The sequence below is a fragment of the Onychomys torridus genome, chromosome 3 (assembly GCF_903995425.1).
Source record: "Onychomys torridus chromosome 3, mOncTor1.1, whole genome shotgun sequence".
NCBI lineage: Eukaryota > Metazoa > Chordata > Mammalia > Rodentia > Cricetidae > Onychomys > Onychomys torridus.
Window position 1 is genome coordinate 148330510 of NC_050445.1, and position 20663 is coordinate 148351172.

Here is a 20663-nt window from a genome sequence, read left to right on the forward strand (position 1 = left end):
ATAAAACTAAATGTGAAACTAAGTATTGACTTTCTCTATATCTTAAAATCTTCTATTCATTTACAAGCTATAAAGCATGATAATTCACAGACCACTTGGTTCTGAGAACTTGGAATTTTAGCTTTAACCATCATACAGACACACATTAGTATATACTCATTCATCACAAACTGTGGGAATAAAAAAAAAAGCATTCTTGTGTGTGTGTGTGTGTGTGTGTGTGTGTGTGTGTGTGTGTGTGTGTAGGGCAGGGTACATCTTGCAGGAGCTCGTTGTCTCCTATGTGGGTCCTGGGGATGGAATTCAGCTTGTCAATTTTGCCATCAAGTGTCTTGATGGCCCATTCTCCATGTTACCGACTTCCAAACACTAGAGTGTTGAAAAGCATACAGTGAATTTAACTTAGGTGCTAGTTGAACTGGTACCTGAGGAGTTGGATTTTGATTATGCCTGTCTGCATCCACATACCTCCACAGCAAAGCATCCCAGGATAAAAATGAACTTGCCGTTTTTAACAATCCCTTTTCTTCAGTTAAAAAAAAAAATTATCACCACAATAAAAGTTAAAAATAAAAAAACTGGGACCATTCAAATTACTACTTGTGGGAATGATGTTTTAACTTCAAACAAGGGTCACAGGTCTGCCAATGAACTTGACTGAGCAGAGACAATGGTATCTGGTATAATGAATAGCTTATAAAGGATCAAATAAGACAGAAACTCTTTATTTATATACTAAAAACAGTGTGATTGCTAGATTGCACAAAGATAGTTTTTAAGGGGTTGGAGAGATTGCTCAGCCTCTTGCAGAGGACTAGAGTTCAGTTCCCACCATACTGGGCAGGTCATAGCCAACTGTAATTCTAGCTCCAGAGGAACTGATGGACAGTTCTGGCTTGGAAGGGCACCCATGTACACACATGCCATACACACAGATACACAAATAAAAATAAAATAAATCTTTTAAAAGATATAATTTTAAAATTCTTACTTCATGAGACTTGAAATTTTAAAAAATTCCATTCACAATAGCTTATATGGTCTCAGTGATGATTGGTGTGAAGTATCTCTTAATTTGCACTGAAGAAATTTCCTTTCTACTTTATTTGGTGAGGGAAGCCCCCAAAGAAGCATCTAGTACAATTTCCACTTTGCCATCAAGGATCTGCATGTCAAACTTTCATTAAATGTCTGCACATTATAACTTTGAATATTCAGTTATAGAATCCAAATATGAATAACAATAAAAACAGTGATCCTAGGTATTTATAAGAAGTATCATAATTTTTAAAAGTACGCATTGACCTAGAAGGCCCCAGCAATAATTAATCATGAATGATTCATGATAGATATCTCTAGCTATCTGATGGGATCTAGGCCTAACCAGTCCTGGATCATGAGCTGTTGGAAGCCTGCTGGCACTTTCCCCAGGTGAGGAGCTTGCTTCTCCCAGCCCTTGGTTGACAAGACCATCTTGCACCTACCTCATGGATCCCTCTTCTATTATGTTGAACAATTATTTTCAAATCTTTGACTTAACTACATGTTTTACTTAATATTAAAAGGATGGATTCTCATGGTTTTGAAAAGCTACTGATTTTTGCTTCTGAGGCTCATTAGAGTCAAATTTTTAGCATATCCTTTCTTTCTTTTCCAGTGAAGATATTTAACAAGCTCCACATTTTTTTTGCACAGTAAAGTTCTGCTTTTCCATCTTTTTTTTTTTTTTTATAATTTCTGTCTTCCTTCCCCAGCCACTCACTTACTGTTCAGCCTCCAAAGCCAAATAAGAGGTTTTAGCATGAAACCATAGGTGGAATTTGAAGAGAAAAACTATTTTTAAAACGGAGCTGAATGTTAAAAAACAGGGCTCTAAGATCTCTTAGTTTAATTGCAGCTTCCTTTGTTCTGGATCTCCATTTCCTCTAGCAATTTTCAAACACAGTAAAAACACATTTTCATAGACACTGTTAGAGCCTGAATCAGCCTTCTTGAGGCTGTGTTTACATGCAAAATGTCCTCCCAAGCTCAAGTGTTAGTCCATGCTCCCAGCTGGTGGTGCTGTGGGCCTTTTGTAAGGAGAGCCTTACCCACTCACCTGAACCACAGCAGCTCAGCTACGGAGAAGGGATGAGAGGATTTTGGACTCAGCCTTTCCCTAAAACTTCTCAGTGCTATCTCCCTTATATCCATCCTTAGCATTCCTGACCCGAAGGATCCAACTGGTGAATGTACACATACATTTCCTCAAGGTGCAATTTCCTTAAAGAAAAGGTTACTAATTTATTTGTTCTGTGTCTGTGTCACGGTTAAAGTGTGGCAGCCAGAGAACAATTGCAGTAGTCAGTCCTCTCCTCTGCCTCACAAGTTCTGGGGACAGAACTTAGATGATCAGGCTGGGCGGCAACCGCCCTCACCGGCTGCGCCATCTTGATGGCCCAACACAATTTTGTTGTTGTTGTTGTTATTAGCAACCTGTCTATTGAAGTTCATGTTTCAAAAATTCACAAGCTGTAGCCTTTATTCAAGCTGCTCTCTATTCCTTCCCAATCCTCTCTTCAAATAGAACCTGAGAATGAACTGCATTAAGAATAAATCCTTTCAAGATTAGCTTTGTTGTATAACACATCATACAATCAACAATGGATCCATGTCAATAATGCGTTGAAGAAAGAAGAAAGAAATGGGCTATGACTGGGCTAGAGAAGTAGCTTAGTTGGTAGAGTGCTTGTCTAGCATGAACGAAGTCCTGGGTTCAAGCCCCAGTACTGCATACAAGTGGAGGCAGTGATTCCTGCAGGAGTAATTCGCAAATTCTCAAGGTGGAAACAAGAGGACCAAGAGTTCAAGGTCATCCTAGACTGAACAGTGAGTTCAAAGCCAGCCTGAACTAAATGAGACCCTGTCTCAAATATATATGGACAAGTTACAAAATATTTTAACCTGTAATCTCAGCAAGCGGCAGAGGCAGGAGGATGGATGCTCATTTAGTCTGTACGGCAAGTTCCAGGCCAGCCAGGTCTTTGTAGTGAGCTGTGTCTCAAAAGACAAAAAGAAAAACAAAACAACAACACAAAGTTTAAAAAAGATAAGACATGAAATATTTTAATGGAAAGATCTCTAGGCACTGTAGCAGATAATGTGTATTCTATGACCACGTGTAGCTGAGTCACCCTTCAAATCATCTCACTACGAAGCCAAATGAGTTCAAAGCTGCCCGTTGTTTGGTCCAGTTATAATTTATGGAGTTCTTGATACAAAAGGAAATCAGTTACTTTTCAGACAAATATTCACAATTTTTGAAAACTCTTCCCTTCCTATTTTTATTTTTGTCTCTCCCTCTTAAATTACTGCCTCATGATAGAAAACAGAAGGAAACATTTAAAAATATTTTTTTTAAGGAGACAGGGCATGCATCATTGAAGAAAATACGTTACTCATGCTCCTAAAATGTAGAGATGCATACTCTTTTCTCAACGTGGCAGCTCTTTCGACACCACCTTAATAAGTCTTATAACACCATTTACCAGAGAGCAACATATAGTTAGAGTTTTCCTGCCTGGCCCAGTCAGGACAAATCTCTCTTATCCACCAGTCCCACAGTCGCTCAGACCCAACCAAGAAAGCACACAGAAACTTACATTGTTTATAAACTGTATGGCCATGGCAGGCTTCTTGTTATCTGCTTCTTTTATCTTAAATTAATCCATTTCTGTTAGTCTATACTTTGCCACATGGCTTGTGGCTTACCAGTGTCTTTACATGTTGCTTTTCATGGCAGCGGCTGGCGGTGTCTCTCCCCAGCATTCTACTTCCCAGAATTCTCTTCTCTCTTGTCCCGCCTATACTTCCTGCCTGGCCACTGGCCAGTCAGAACTTTATTTACACAGAGCGATATCCACAGCACTTCCCCTTTTCTTTTTTTTTTTTTTAAGGAAGGTTTTAACTTTTACATAATACAATTACATATAACAAAACAATTATCAAGCAAGAATTACAGTTACAATATTAAAGAAGATATCCTACCTATCTTATATTTGTGAGTCTAAGGTTTTATATCTAACTTATCTTTAATCATAACTGAGGAAATTATAACTATCTAGTCTTCAACCACATCAAAGACCTCAGAAGGATATAATATTACCTGAGAACCGGGAGAAGGATGCAAGCATTTTTCGGGAGTCTTGAAAGAGTAGACAGAGACAGCTGGCAGCGTAAAATCCTTTAGCTATCTAGCTATCATATGTTGGCCTGGCTCTTTAGGAGACTTGACTGGCAATGTGGTGTTAAGATCCAGGTTCTGGGTTCCATTTCTGTGTGAGCTTCTTTGTAGAAAACTTGGGACAAGCTGACCATTCCTTGTCTGAAATGCTTCCCCTAGAATTTGCTTTTGATATTGGAATGTTTACATCGACTGTCTGGGGAGAATCTTTTATCTTGACACTGGAAACTGAGCCCTATGTCGGCACTCAGAAAATTTCAAATTTCAGAGCACTTCCAGCTTTGTGTTTTTGGATTAGGAATGCTTAACCTGTGTCATAGCTGGCCTACATGGTTAACTTCTAGACACACTACAAGTTAGATCCATCTGTCTCCACTACTGCCAAGTAACTTACTATCTCAAAATCAAAATTCCTCGTATTAGAGTTACTGAGGTGTGTGTCTCTTATAAAACCATCCTCGCTCTAAGATTGTCCTCTGGCCTTCACAGACAGACACACACACACACACAGAACATGCACACACAGGCACACATGCATGCACAACACACACATACATGCATGCACACAGACAGTCAGACAGACACGGACCTGTAATGTTCCCAAGAGAGTATCCATCCAAATGACGGGTAACTGGGAGGATGGATGACACATATTCAGACTGAAAAGGCCCAGGAGAGACAGAAGAACCAATTATATCTGACAAAAACAATACTGAGGATGGCGAAAATAAACTTTTCCACCTGGGTTAAATGCACACACCCTGCTTAGGGAATATTTAGCTCAGCAAGAGTATACATTAAAAACCAAAACCACACACAGAAAACCCAAAAGCCTTCATTTGCAGTGAAGTCCCCACAAGCCACGTCACATCTCCTGCCATCCTGAGAGCAGCAGTGACCTTTGGCTGTCTTAGCAGAGTGTGTCTCTAGAAGGCAAAACTGTTTCACTCCCGTCTGTTTGGGGCAAAGCACGTCTCCAATGACTGAAATCCATCCTAGGCCTGGAGGCTTCCGAGTCGCCAGGTTGAGCAGGTCAGCAGGCTGTGACCCAAAGCCATGCTCTCTGAGGAGTGAACGAAGTAACTGTCAGTAGACTAGGAAAGAAGTGAGTGAGACATGCCAGTTGTGAAGGACTGTCAAATGGAAGAGGGCATTAGCATGCTCTGTATGATGCCTTGAGCACAGCGTGAAAACATCTGATTCCAAAGAGACAAAGCAGTGAAGAGCAAGAGCTGCTGTGTCCCACAAAACTGTGCAGGTCCAGACAGGCTACGCGGGAGCCGGGCACACACTCACCGCTCACTCAGGCCCCATAAGTAACGGAGGTGACCTTGCTAGTGTGGGTGGTCTTCCTCCAATTACTGGAAAGTCTGTACCCTAAATGATTGACAACACACCTGGCATTCCCAGGAATGGTTGCCACACACCAGTTATTCATTGGAAATTTCTCGTAAAATGAACATTGGCTTTTACGAAGGTCATATTGTGAAATTCTGATGATCATTTTGTAAGAGAAAATGTTTGAGAGGATGTGGAGAAGAGCTAGAAGGGGCAGAATGAAAACAGTCCCAACAGCTTTGCAAAGTCCTCAACTGGGGTTCTATCTCTCTGAGCTCTAGCACCAGGGAGCAGCATGACTACCAGGCTCTCTATTTGCATTTCATGTATATGTATATCAGCTTTGCATATCTGTTTACGTATGCTGCAATTACCTACTTCAGATTGCCTTGCTTCTGCAATATTGCACTCCTATTTTTAATAGGATGGAAGAAATTATGGTTCTTTTTTTCTCCCCAGAAACCACATCAATTTTGAAAGGCAGCTGGAGCTACAGAGATGCATTTACACTGGAATTTTGGCTTCAAGGCCGGTACCACCTTGAAAAGTTGGCTTATTTCCCCAAACCCGTAAGTTGGAGGGATACCAAGAATAACAAGAGAAGAAAAGGGATGATTCAAAATTTTCTTCCCTCCTCTTAAAGTTAGTCCTCATCAGCAGCAAAGAAAAAAAATGTCAAGTTCAATCGGAAGCAGCGGAAGCCTGACACTTAACTACAGAGATGGAGTTCAGCGAATGAAGTAGCCGGCAGCTCAAAGCAGAGGAGGATTGAATGTAATAATATATTACATTAGAATAAAGACAGAAAAATGTCCTCTGGACTTTTAAAAAGAGTTCATCATTTAATTCAGTTTTGTTTCCCTGTATTGTTTTCCCATAAATGTATCTTTCTGCCTCTTTCATGTTCTTGCCTCTATTATAAAAAAAGAAAAGAAAAAAAAAGAAAGAAAGAAAGAAAGAAAGAAAGAAAGAAAGAAAGAAAGAAAGAAGGAAGGAAGGAAGGAAGGAAGGAAGGAAGAAAGAAAAGAAAGGAGGGAGGGAGGGAGGGAGAGAGAGAGAGAGAGAGAGAGAGAGAGAAAGGAAGGAAGGAAGGAAGGAAGGAAGGAAGGAAGGAAGGAAGGAAGGAAGGAAGGAAGGAAGGAAGAAAGAAAGAAAGAGAGAAAGAAAGAAAGAAAGCTATTTTCATGAGACACTGCAACAATTCTTCTTAGGTGGAAAGTTTAACTAGGTAGGAATTGACCGCTGCCGCAGACAAAGTGCTTAGCTGTTCCTTCACCACTCAGCTCCTGCTGCTTTTCCTTCCCTGAGACTCTTAAGGCACAATTCCTCCTCATTCTGTTGCAGGATAACTACCTTTCTGCTGCCCCCACAGGCTCGAGTGTTTGAACACTTGGTCAGCAAGCAGCGTGTGGCGCTCATTTGGAAGGCGTGGAACCAGTAGGAGAGCCTCACTGGAGGATGGAGGAAGAGTGAGGCCAGTGTGGGCAGGCCCTGGGTCTGACAGTCCCGCCCTACTTCCGGTGGAGCTCTGCAGCTAGCTCAGGCTCCTGCTGCCGCCTGCCTTCCCTGCCATCATGAGCTGCACCTCCTCAACCTGGATGCCAAAGAAAGCTGGTCCCTCCCTTAGGTTGCTTTTGGTCAGGTTTTGAGTCACAGCAAAGAAAGAAGAAACTGACACACTTTCCTTGCTTGGGCATGCAAGAATGGCCACGCATGACTTGAACCTATACAGAACTCTGGCTTTATATACATCCATTCCTAAGTAGAGTCCTGTAACTTGAAAATATTGTTTGGGTGCCATTCAGATGGATAAAACAATGATCCATTTTCATTCTCTTACCTCTTTGTCTGTGTAGATGTAGGAAGACACAGACTTCTCTGACAACTCAGAAGTTAAGTTGATTGCAGGCAATATGCCTCCCTTTGGCCTAATCCTTTAAAAACTGTTCTTCTAACCATTAGCTACAGGAATCATCAGTGGCTTTCATTTCTTGTAACATTTTGAGGGAAGCAAGGTGTGGTGGCTCACACCTTTAATCCTAGCCCTGCTGGAGCAGAGGCAGGGAGATCTCTGTGAGGTCAAGGCCAATCTGGTCTGCATATGAGTTCCAGAGCAGCCAGGCCTATGTAAAGGGATCACATTCAAAGCAAAACAAAACAAAAAATAAACAATGACAACAACAACAACAACAACAAAAAAGCAAACCCCAAAAGGAAATATCTACATATATGCTCAAACACACACATACACACACACACACACACACACACACACACACACACCTTGCAAGTTCTTACACAGGAAAATCTACCCTTTCTTTACCTTGACTGACATTTTTTTAGAAAATTATCACTAAGGTTATATAATCTATGCCTGCACTGTAGTGATAGTTTATTTGTGCTGAAATGTGGTGATATTTTATTTGTGCTTTGATAAATAAAGCTTTCTTGGAGAATCAGAAGAAAAAGAAGCCATTATAAGTAAACAAAGAAGTCAGGCAGTGGTAGCACATGTTCTTAATCCTGTCACTTAGCAGGCAGGATCTCTGTGTGTTCAAGGCCACACTAGGGAACAAAGCCAAGAGTGGTGACACATGCCTTTAATCCCAGTACCAACCATAGAGGCCTGGAGGTCTGTACAGACAGACAGACAGTGACAGAGCTGTGTAGGAAAAGGAAGTGAGGCAGCTGGGCTAAGAGAGCCAGTGAGAGGGCGGAACAACAAGGCAATAAAGGCTGGGTAGACAGGAAGTAACTCACATTTGGAAGCTGCAGAGCTGGTGAGGTAAGTAAGGTTAGCTGTGGCTTTCCTAGTTTCCTTGAATCTCTCTAAGGCTTTCACCCCTATATTTAGCTCTGCATTTTTTATTTAATAAGACCATTTTAGAAATTCATCTATACTAGACTCACAAATTCACTATGGCATTATTCTCAATTACCAAGATATTAAACAACCAAACTAACTAGCCACCAATGGTCAATTAAGAAAAGATGTTTATATAACAGAGTACTTTGCAGCCTAACAAGTATCAGGGAATCCTGTCCATCCAGTAACTTTGACACCAGAGGGCTTTATGCATAGGAAGAACAGCCAGACACAGAAGGACAAAGGCCGTCCCAGCTAATTTTCGTGGAAAACATAGAAGAGCCAAACCCATACTCAGAAACAGAAGCAAATGGCATTTACGGAGGCCAGGGCAGGGGTGGGGACAGGGAGAGAGGAGGTGCTGATCAAAAGGCACCACGTTTGATTTATTCAGGAGACACAAGTCTAGTGGCATATTGCCCACCATGATGACTTTAATATTTTATTACTAACACGGTAACTTTATTACTAACTTATTAATAAGTTAATTATGTATAACTCAAAGTGTCTGAAAAACAATTTTACCTGTTCTCACCATAAAAGAATGATGAATATTTGAAAAGATAAGGGCTGGGGAGATAGCTCCATGGGTACAGTGCTTGCTTCATAAGCACAAGGACTAGAGTTAGAATCTTTAGCATTCATTTTAAAAAATCAAGTGTGGGGACAAACACCTGTAATCCCGACGCCGGGAGCTAAGGGCAGAGACAGGAGAATCCTTGGCACTTCATTGGCCAACCGGTCTAGCTAATTCTTGGTCTCCAAATTCAGTGAGAGACCCTGTCTCAAAACATAAGGTGGGGGCACAGCTGAGTGGTTAAAGTTATATAAAGAGAACATGTACTCTTGCAGAGGATAAAATGCTCACAACTCTAGATCTAGAGGATCCGATGCCCTCTTCAGGCCTCCACGGTGTTGTTTAGCCAAAAATCAACTTGTTAAATTTTCCTGAGCAATAACAAACATAGCTAGACCATATGTTAACATTAACCTGCATGCGTTTTATGTGAAATACAGAAAAGATTAAAAAGATTATGAGAGAGTAACAAGCTGCCCAGCCCCCACATCTTTCTTTTCTTTGGTCATAAGTACCTTGACAACAATGTTCAAGAAGCAACATTCAAGTAGAAACACAACCAAGTCTGAAAGACAAAGAATCAGTGTGATATAGCCACTTAAGCTAAATCAAAACCTTCCCGGTAACCTAAGGAGACTGACCTGATTGTACATGGGACTCACAAGTAATTCTGGTCATAATGTGCACACATATTTTCAAAGAGTTTAGTGTGTATACCAAAAATCACATCTAAAATCAGAATCACTGAGATGGGGATGTGATTCACTTGGTGTAGTCTATGCTTAGCACGCATCCAGTCCTGGGTTTCCTTCCTAGCCCTGCACATAACACTGGGCATGGTGGCACACACTTTCCATTCCAGAACACGAGAGGTAGAGGCAGAAGGATCAAGAGTTCAAGGTTATCCTCAGCTATATAATGAATTTGAAGCCAGCCTGGGCTACAATGAGACCCTATATCCAAAAACTAAACTAAACTAAACTAAAAGTGTTGCTGTTTCATTAAAGTAAAAAGTGGTAGACAAGAACAAGAAAGAGAAAAACACCCCCCGTGCCAAGGGATGGAAATATCACAAGCTGTTTTGATTTGGCAGCCAGTTTCTAGTCCAGAAATCTGAGTGTACAAATTTAAGCTTGCACGGATGAGTGCATCAGTTGGCTTGAATTAGAGGATGCATTACTCAATCAACTAGACTAGCCCTTTCAAGAAATACACTTTGTGATGGTGCAGAGTGTTTCAGTTCTGAAATGAGGGTGTCAACTGTGAAACCAAATTTAAATTTTCAGTTGTTTTTCTATCAACCCTTCCCACACTTGCTACAATCTGAATAACGTGAATCTAGGAAGCATTTAATAAAGTGTGTGTCTGGTGTCTTCTGGGCTTTGGCAGGTCTTTTTGCTTTAATTACTTGGAGCCTGTCAAAATATAGACTGAGACACTCAGGAGGGAGGTGTGAGTGCCATGTTTATTTGTGGTCTACCATTGGCTAGTGGAGGAAAATGTTTACCCTGCTGGGACAGAAGACTAGCAAAGCTGGGAAACCATAGCCTCCACTGAGTCACACCCCACCGTGCTCAGCATGCTGTCTGAGCTTGAAAGACAAGCCTGCAAAGTGAAATTAGACTGGGCAAAGAGTCTGTGCCCTACACCAGGCCATGTGCATGCTGTCACATGCTTGTCATACACACGTCCCTCGTCCCTCACTTACCATATTGGTCTTCCCTAGTAATTAGCACATTCCTACATTGTGCCCTTGCTGGTATTTCCTGGTCAACCTGTCAACTAGAAAGTTCTGTCCAATTTTTTCTTAAACCCAGAAGACCTATCTATCACTTGGGATTAGAAAGTCTTCACTTCATACCAGAAGCACTTTCAAATGGAAGAATGTCAATATATTAGTGAAATTAATATATTTCTGATTATTTTCCCATGATTTAATATAAAGTCATTAAGTATCATTATAACCATCAGTGGCCAAGCTGTAATTGATGAACTAGACTTTGGACTCATGAAAGATTCTCTCTCTCTCTCTCTCTCTCTCTCTCTCTCTCTCATCTTTCTCTGTCTCTGTCTATTTCTCCCCCAGCCCCTCTCTGTGTGTAATGCACATGTGCATATCATATGTTGGTATTACTGAGGAAGGGTATAGTTTTACCTTACTTAAGCCTTTTGATTTTCAGTGAAAAAACAAAATACCCAGTAGAATACATGTTTCTTTTTTATTTAATTTATTCACCAGGGAGTTTAGAAATCAAAAGCATACATGAACCATCTTAACAATATGAGCAAACATATGCACATCTGCTCCGTGCCATGATCTGCACTAAAAGGCTTGCCTGCAGTAACTCAGTCTTGATGACTGAGATGGGCACTGCTGTGTGTTGCACATAACTTAAAGAATTGAGGAGTGACTTGCCTCACACTGCCAAGTTCACAGAGCCCAAGACTCAGACTGATATACATGTCTTATAGTACATGGACAATGTGGTCTACATACTCCACAATACATCGGTGAGTGGGTGAGAAAGCAGAGGGGGAACTGAGATCAAAGCCCTTGAGCAATTCAGACCAAGTCAAATCAGAGATGTTCTGTCTCTACAGACCTGAATCTCAAGCTGGCTCCCTGGGAGGTACTCCAGTGACCTGGAGAAAGATCAGATTGTGTAGGTCCAAGGGAGGATCACAGTTAGGCGCTGGAGGCACCTGAGTAAGTCAGACTACAGTACACTCCAGTATGTATGATTTCTTACAGACTTAAAAAAGTTAAAGTTGGCCTGGCACAATGGCTCAGCTGATTCAGTCTTAGAATGCAAAGAAAGGAAGACCTGGGGGCTCCAGACTCAGAACAGTGCCCTGGTGGCATAATCCCAGCATTGGGGAGGTAGAAACAGGCAGATCCCTGGGCTCACTGGCCAGCCAGCCTAGCCAAATGGCAAACTCCTGGCCAACAAGAGAAACTGTCTTAAAATACAAGATAGCTACCAACTGAAGATGTCTGAGGTTGACGTCTGAACTCCACATGGGCACACAGGCACATGGGGGTGCGCGCGCGCGCGCACACACACACACACACACACACACACACACACACACACACACACACAGGTTGAGGGGTGGGGGGGAGCAAGCAAAGATTACTTATAAGACAAATTCAGTCTTTAGGGCCGAAGGGTGGCTATGTCGTATCCTGACCAGGCAGAAACCAGGTAGGGACAGTTTGAGAAACTAGAGTAAACATGAGCTCAGTATTGCTACATGGTGTTTTCAGAACTGATAGATCAGTCTGTGGTTGTCTCCACTGATTGTTGCCCAGGCCTCCATCTAGACTGTGCAGCCTTCTCAATGAGGGGTGTGGTGCAGGTCTCAAGAAAGCGTTCAAGTGTTGAAATAGGAAAACAGAGTCTGACTAGAGAACAGACAAGTTATGTCAAAGACAGGTTGTCATCTGCCATTGTCATTTCACTGCAATGGGAAGAAACAGAAGTGGGGGAACCTGGGTGGCAGGATGGCTCAGTAGGTAAAGGCACTTGCCACCAAGCTTGACATCCTGAGTTCAACTCCCCTTTCCAACCTCTCCTTTAGGAGAGAACTATGGCTCACAAATAGCCCTCTGACCTCCACAAATGCAATGTGCTCTTGCTCTCTCTCTCTCTCTCTCTCTCTCTCTCTCTCTCTCTCTCTCCTTCTCTCTCTCTCTCTCTCTCTCTCACACACACACACACACACACACACACACACACACACACACACTATAACATTGTGTGAACAGTGGGAGGAACGTTTTCAGGGAGCAGGGAGCATGGAGAAATGGATCCAAATGACTTATTTATTCACCATCAGGGCACAGACTTGGTAAGGATCGACATGAGCAGTCTCAGCCTCTGCTTTTAATATGAACAATAGAAAGCTCAGGTCATCCAAAGTTGCTCCTCTAGAGTGGGTGCATCTTTGCCCCACTGGATGTGGAGAACCACCCACAGGAAGTGGGAACAACCTGGGGGTCTTAGTTATCACACAGACTCTCAGAAGACCCGAGGTCAGAGGCAGGGAGAACACAACTGGTTAGGGTCAACAGACTTGCCCAGAACGCCAGGAGGGAGGGTAATGCCCCGACCCATCGGGGAGGAGCCTTGGGGGAAGAGGGGTTGTGTGGAGCCCTTAAAAGAACCCTAAGAGGATCACAGGATGACAGGTTTGTTGACTCACTTTCTCGGGAACTGATGGGTCGTGACCTCAGCAGAGGCAGTTTCTGCAGAACAGCGACAGTGGCAGGTCAACATGTTTAAATAATGAATGACCAAAACAGACAGGAAACTCAGTGCCCATATTCATTAAACTTGAGAAAAGACAAAGATGGCTGGACACAGATAGGCGGGCTTAAGGAAAACCCCATCAGGAGGGAATGATGGGACAGGTGCTACAGTAATGGAATCACTTTGGAGGCTCACAAAGGAGACTGATGGCCCAGGTCAGGTCAGTCTGGATAGGAGGGCCGGGTCCATCCTGAGGTGCTGAGGATGGCCGTGGATGGGCATTCACAGACCAGGCACTTCTTCCCTAAGGCTGCATCTTATGTCTATATCATTTTTACTTTTTACTATTCCTAAAATTAAGATGTTTATTTATTTGGGGTGTGGTGTGTGTGCAATCTGTGTTGGGATGTGTGGTGTGTGAGATGTGCAGAGGGCTCCAGCAGGTCACTAGGTGTTGTTTTTTCACTATCTAACTTCCTTGAGAAAGTCTCACAGAGCCTGGAACCAGGCAGGCTGCCAGCAAGCCCGGGCAATCCTGCTCCATCACCTATAGCTAATGCTGGGGATGGCACTAGCCTCGCCCAGCTTTTTACACCAGTGGAGGAGATTCAGCGCAGGTCCCTCATGCTTGAGCAGCGAGCCCTCCTGCCCTCCCAGCCATCCTGCCAGCCCTGTGTTCAGCTTTGTGAACCCCGCAGAAAGGCTTGGAAGAACTCTTCCTCTGGTTCCTCCTGTTGGAGGTAGGAAAAAAAAGAAAGAAGAAAGGAAGGGAGAAAGAAAGAAAGGAGGGGAGGGAGGAAGGAAGGACTCTTACTGTTAGCAACACAGTCTTCCCACCAGCCCTGCCCCCAACCCCCGCCCTCCACCCCCACACACCTTTGTACCCATCCCACAGATCCCATTCCTGCCACCAGAGACACTCCCTGGGGCAGTTTCCTCATTCTCCAGATCCTTCTACCAGCCACAGATGGAGGTTCTCACGCCGTTGGGAAATGGAAGGAGATTAAAGGGGAGGGGCATGGGCATCTTCAGCCTGTCTGGCTGTTTTCCTTGTTTGGATTCTGCCAGAGGCAGGAACAGCGGTGGAGAAGCAAGGTTGCAAGAGGCAGAGCTCAGAAAACCCAGCAGAGACAGGACTTACAGCAGGGCAGACCACTGCTGGGACAGCCCGGAAGACAGAAGGATGCTGGCCACAGAATAGAAGGCGTGTGTGCTTGCACGTGTGTGTGTGTGTGTGTGTGTGTGTGTGTGTGTGTGTGTGTTTCTTTAAAAGCATATAGATTACCTGTGTGGGGATTAGCCGGTTTATTTCCTGGCAGGTTTCTGTCCACCCACTCACACCCACCAGGGGCGTTTGTGTTCTTGCTGACAGCCAAAAGCTCTGTGTGGCCTTGGTTCCTTCCCATGAGACACCAAGCAAGCCCTCATCACTGGTAAAGTCACGGGGTGTTAGCATTTGGCGAACATCTCCTTCAGCACACACTTAACTTAGAGCATAGGGTATAAGAGATGATTTGGGTCTCTGTTGTGAGACTCTGTCTCAAGGAACCTAGGGCTGGGGCTGTTGCTCAGGGATGGAGTGATGGCCTAGCAGGGACAAGGTCCTGACTTTCGCCTCCTTAGCACCACCAAAGAAAAGAGGGCTCTACATTATTGATGTTAATCAGAATTGCTAATTTAGATTCACTCCAGGGGCCTGGCCATAGATAGCTGTCTTGCTTAGAAGTTTGCGCTCCTACTTCTCAAGTGTCCTTCTGCTAGAGATTCACTGGGAGGTAAACAGCCCTGTCACCAACAGATTCAATCAACAAGCACTTACTGGGACCGCAACATCTGCTTGACCTTGGACCATTTTGTTGAGAATATACAAACAAATGAGACATATAATCAACCCCTTGAGATCTTCCATTTCGAGGAGAGAACAGATATTTTATGAAATTTCCACATTTGATTTCTTTGCAGGCTGTTTATGATCTACCTAGTTCCTTGTACGTCATCAGCAAATTTACTTCGTCATAAATAAGCAGAATTCATGAGTTGGCTGCAAAAAATAAACCTTCTACATACAGAGGAAGGACAACAGGTGGAACATGAAAAATGCTAACTGCTTACCTGCCCCATCCCTAAAGTTGTCACAAACTCACAGATCCTATAAACACCATAAGAAGGACCTCACCTGACTTGCCCACACCTGCTCTCCCAAATATGGCCAGTTTGACCTCTGCGCTCTTCGCCATGGTTGCTGGTGACAGGATTTACTGTTCAGACTCAGGATGTAAGCAGATGGCTTCGGTGGCAACCTTTAGACTCACTGCGTCATTGTCAATTACAAAAGGGTCCACAATCCTTAAAAGAAAAGAGTTGGAATTCTAAGTGAGAAATGAATCCACATCTGTGGAACATCAGGTACATACCAGTCACCCTTAGTTTTCCTGTCGCTGTGATAAAATATTGTGGCAAAAGCAACTTAAGAGCAAAATGGTTTATTGTTGTGCACGGTTCAAGGTGTAGTCCATCATGGCAGGAAGGAAGTCAAGCCACATCTACAACCAGAAGACACTAAGGAATGAAGGCATGCTGATGCTCACCTCACAGTGGGTAGAGCTTTCCATCTCAAAGCCATCAAGCTATGCTCAGAAGTCCATCTCCCAGGTGATTTCCAGAATTCCACCAAAGTTGGCAGTTACCATTGACCATCAAACCACACAAGTTATCCATCTTCTGACTTGGTTTTCCCCACTGCCCTGTGAGAGGTTCTAGTAACTCACTCTAAACCACTCACTCAGTAGGTACAGTTTGGATTTAAGAAGTTAGAGCTGGGGCTGGAGGGATAGGTTAGTGCTTAAGAGCAAATATGGATCTTTCAGGAAACCTGAGTTTGGTTCCCAGCCCCCTCATTGGGTGGCTCACAACTGCCTGTAACTCCAGGGAATCCGAAGTCCTCTTCAGGCCTCCATAGGTGCTTCACTCATGTGCACACTCCTCCAAACACACAGTGCATAAATAAAAATAAATCTTTAAAAAATAATTTAGAACTGTTTGGTTTAAAAATGTGTATACATAGTGTACTCTTTCAAAGCACTTCTATGCTTTCTATGGATAGATGGTTTCTTGGCATAATTGATAACAAATGCTATGTGAATAAATGCATTTACCACCTGCTGATAAATCCTCAACATATAAATACACATTGTCTTAGGGCTTCTCTTGCCTTACAACACACCAGGACCATAAAGCAAGTTGGGGAGGAAAGGGTTTATTCAGTTTATGTTTCCTCATTACTGTTTACCACTGAAGGAAATCAGGAACTCAAACAGAGTAGGAACCTGGAGGCAGGAGCTGATGCAGAGGCCATAGAGGGGAGCTGCTTACTGGCTTGCTTTCCCTGGCTTGTTCAGCCTGCTTTCTTATAGAACTCAGGACCACCAGCCCAGGGAAGGCATCACTCACCATAGGCTGGGCCCTCCCCCAGGGATCACTAATTGAGAAAATGCCTTACAGCTGGATCTCATGGAGGTATTTCCTCAGCTGAGGCTCCTTCCTCTCTGATGACTCTAGCTTGTGTCAAGTTGACAGGCAAAACCAGCCAGTATACACATGATGGGAGAGGCACTTTGGGATCTCTTTAATGAACAATATACATTCATCTCAGTCAACTCCATTGCCACACAATTCAATTTTATATTTCCAGGTTAAATCTCAGTTCACACTAGATCAACAGGGTAAATTATGTAACAGATACACATAGTTCAAAAGCCAATAAATATATAATATCCAAATAATACTTCTATGTTTTGCTGGCTATGATACCCTAATACACAAAAGGTATGAAGTGTGCTCCGTATTCAGAGTCCTCTTTAAAGATGACCTCAGGCAAGTTGATTTATCACACTGTCCTAATGTTCCAGCACGGCATTGTGTGCCTTTGCTCATTGTATACCGGCTGCCGCTTAGTCATGACATCTGGGTTCTTGTTAACTGAATTTTATGCTGTGATGCGAATTGAATCTGAAGCCTCATTCATGATGGTAAGCAAACATGTCTACCACAAGTTATACCATCAGCTCAACATATGGGTTCTTAATACTGAGGAAGTATAAACTTGGGATAGGCCTTGGGTAGACCAGTCAAGGGAATCTCCCAGCTATTGCCCAAAGATTTTCCTCTGTCAACTGTTTTGTGTCCGATTGGTCAATTCCAGGTGTTCGAGACCCATTTATTTCCTTTGTAAGTAGTGTCAGCTTTTTCCAATTAGAACTTTCTTACCTATTGTATTGGGCTATGGCATGTCTCCCTGTCAACTCTGCCTGTGCTGTGCTGGTTCTTCTCCATAAAAACAGCATTTCTTTCACTTAGATCTGGCTGTGCAGCCTGACAGCCCTCAGGACACTCCCCATTCTAAGCTTCCACGTTCTAGGAACCCAAGGGCCATCTGTTCACACATTCTTCAGGGGACAAATGAAAAAACTTGCTTAAGTTCTTGACTTTCCCCTCTTCCCATCACCACATGCAGTTGTCCTCAGGCACGTGCTGTTTTAAAGACTCTAAAAACACAGTGTTCCCTTCTTCACAACTTGCCATACAACCTGACAAACTGCCGGGACAGAAGTTCCCTCTGTGTTCGCTGTGGTGGCCCCTTGCACAGCCAACCATGGGAAGCCTTACATCTTGCCCACAGGCTAAGACTCCACTGTCTTAACTTCTCCACCCATTCTTCAGCCATAAACTCAAAACCTCACTTTTATATATGTTAAACTCGGGGGCACTGGTGTTCAGAATTCATTCACTGTTCTAGTTTGTAAAGTCATGCTAGGCATGGTGGTGCACACCTTTAATCCCAGAATTTAGGAAGAAGTTCAGAAGTTCGAGGTCACTCTCAGCTGCATAGCCAACTTGAGGCTAGCCTGGGCTACAGAACCTTTCTCAACTACAATCTCACAATCTGTTTCCTAAATAATTTAACTGATCTGGTCCATTCCAGCGCTTTGGATATACAGATTTTTTTAAACAGCCTAAGAAAGGGAAAGAGGAAACAGAACTCCCTCTGAACACATATCCCACAAAGAGGAGTTAGTTCCTAGTTCCCTCTTATCCCTCTTTTTATGTGTTTGAGCCATTAATGTGGACCTAACACATTTTGATGAGCACATCTCTAAAGCATGGGTGCTTCTCAGGGAAGAAGAGGTGAGTGCTTCTTCCAGACTTTCCTTCCAGCTCCAAACAGGAAATGAGAACCAGGACTTTGCAGTGATCCTCAACGATCTTCCAGATCTGACCCCATCCTTTTGTTGTTGTTGTTGTTGTTCTTACTCTTTTTTTTTTTTAATTAAGAGATTTTCTATTCATTTTACATACCAACCACAGATTCCCCCTCCTCCCACTCCCCAGCATTCCCCTCACCCCACCCCCCATTCCCACCTCCTCCAAGGCAAGGTCTCCCATGGGGAGTCAGCCCAGCCTGGTAGATTCAGTTGAGGCAGGTCCAAGCCCCTACTCCCTGCACCAAGGCTGCACAAAGTGTCTCAGCATAGGCCCTAGGTTCTAAAAAGCCGGCTCATGCACTAGGGACAGGTCCCAGTCCCACTGCCTGGGGGCCCCCTAAATAGTTCAAGCTGAACAACTGTCTCGCTTATCCAGAGGGCCTGGTCCATTTCCATGGGGGCTCCTCAGCTACTGGTCCACAGTACGTGTGTTTCCACTAGTTTGGCTATTTGTCCCTGTGCTTTTTCCAATCATGGTCTCAATATCTCTTGCTCATAGAATCCCTCCTCTCTCTAATGGATTGGACTCCTGGAGCTCTGCCTGAGACCCGGCCATGGATTTCTGTATCTGCTTCCTTCAGTCACTGGATGAGGGTTCTATGATGACCCCATCCTTCTGGCTAAAAGTGTGTACTTCCTTAGTTGCTGGCCTGTAACCCCAGCATTTGGGAGGCTGGAGTGGGAGGATCTTGAATCCAAGACCAGCTTGGGCTACATCATGAGTTTCAGGCTATTTTGGGCCACCTAAGCAGAGAGTGTGTCAAAACAAAGCAAATTCCTTATCTGTCAATGTATACGTGTCCACTAAGAGAAGGCCTTATATTTAAGGTTTACATATTAAATTTGTTAGCTATATTTTAACTTATGAATAGCTGCTGGCTTGTATTCCTTTGAAACAGAGCATGTTTACATGAGGAGCATCCACAAATGATTTGCTATTTCATCTAAAAGTGTTATTCCTATATACCTAAAATGTGGTTATACTCTTAACGCTTCATAAAAGTAACCATCAGATGTATTTTTTTAAGACCAAGTCAGATGTTTCAGTAACTCCTATTGGCCTGTGAAGCTCACAGAACGAGAAATTATGTGGGTTAATACCCCCCCACACTTTGTAACATAATAAAGATCCAGCTGGCTACTGTCAGCCTCATGATATGTTTAGAAAAATCAAAGGGAAGATGCAAAACTGACCCCCAGAGATGCCTTCACATTTTATTTCCACATGAAAAATTGACAGAAACCATCAACGTGTCAAATGTTGTCATAGTAACGCACAGGCAAGTTCCTGTTGAATTAGTAACTGGAGACCTTCTAGCCTTCAGATCTGAGAAAACTCATTGGTTCTAACACATGGAACTATTCCTACCATGGCCAGAAGTTCATGCTCAGAGCAGAGGGCTTTAGTGGGGGCAAAACAAAGAACAAACAAACAAACAGACTTTCAACTTCCTATTATTCCCAATCATAAAGTCACACCTGCATTTTTAGGATATGAAAGAGGGAGCATTTTTCTATGCATAAAGTCATTAGAGCAAATATTAAAGGAAAGAAAGGCGTTCTTTTATTTGGTACTACTGAAGCATTCATTAACTCACTTCACACAACTGTATACAAACCCAAGTGGCTACCTGTGGGGATTCCGTTAGACATGTGACATTTGTATTTCTAACGCTTCATTCATCTGTTTATTTACTTATCAAAAGGTTTTGCTCCCAATAAATCGTTTCCCAGACTGTGCGTATCAAGGTCAGTGTTTTCCACTTCCTCTGCGGGGGGTGGGGGCATCTTTATAACTACATTTTAGTGTTTTTATGGCTTCCTAAAAAACAATAACAAAACAAAGTGCAGCTTTCCAGGGCAGCTATGAGCCCAGTCAGATGGTGGAAGTGAGATCGCTTCCCTCTGGGCCAAACCTCTCCTGAAATCAAGATTTCTCAGTTTCTCTGCTAGGAATTTTCCTTCATCTTATCACAACGCAACACCCACAGCAAAGAGGCTGTAACTGTGCAAGCCCCAGGGCTATCTCGTTAACCTGAAATCAACAGGTTTGCAGCAAGAAGCAAGCCCACAGTGGACTTCAGGTCTTGCAGATTTCAGGCTCCACAGCAGGGAGCAGATGTCCCCTACATCAGAAGGACGCCCT

General features: G+C 43.2%; 1 protein-coding gene across 1 annotated transcript in view; it reads right to left on the reverse strand.

Moving 5' to 3' along the window:
* The window catches only part of Rerg (RAS like estrogen regulated growth inhibitor), a 107833-nt gene that overhangs the window by 86599 nt on the left and 571 nt on the right, over positions 1 to 20663 (reverse strand). The window contains exon 2 of the mRNA XM_036182859.1: positions 15433 to 15602. Coding sequence (XP_036038752.1) covers positions 15433 to 15493 — 61 coding nt within the window. The 5' untranslated portion in view covers positions 15494 to 15602. The remainder of the gene's footprint in view (positions 1 to 15432; positions 15603 to 20663) is intronic.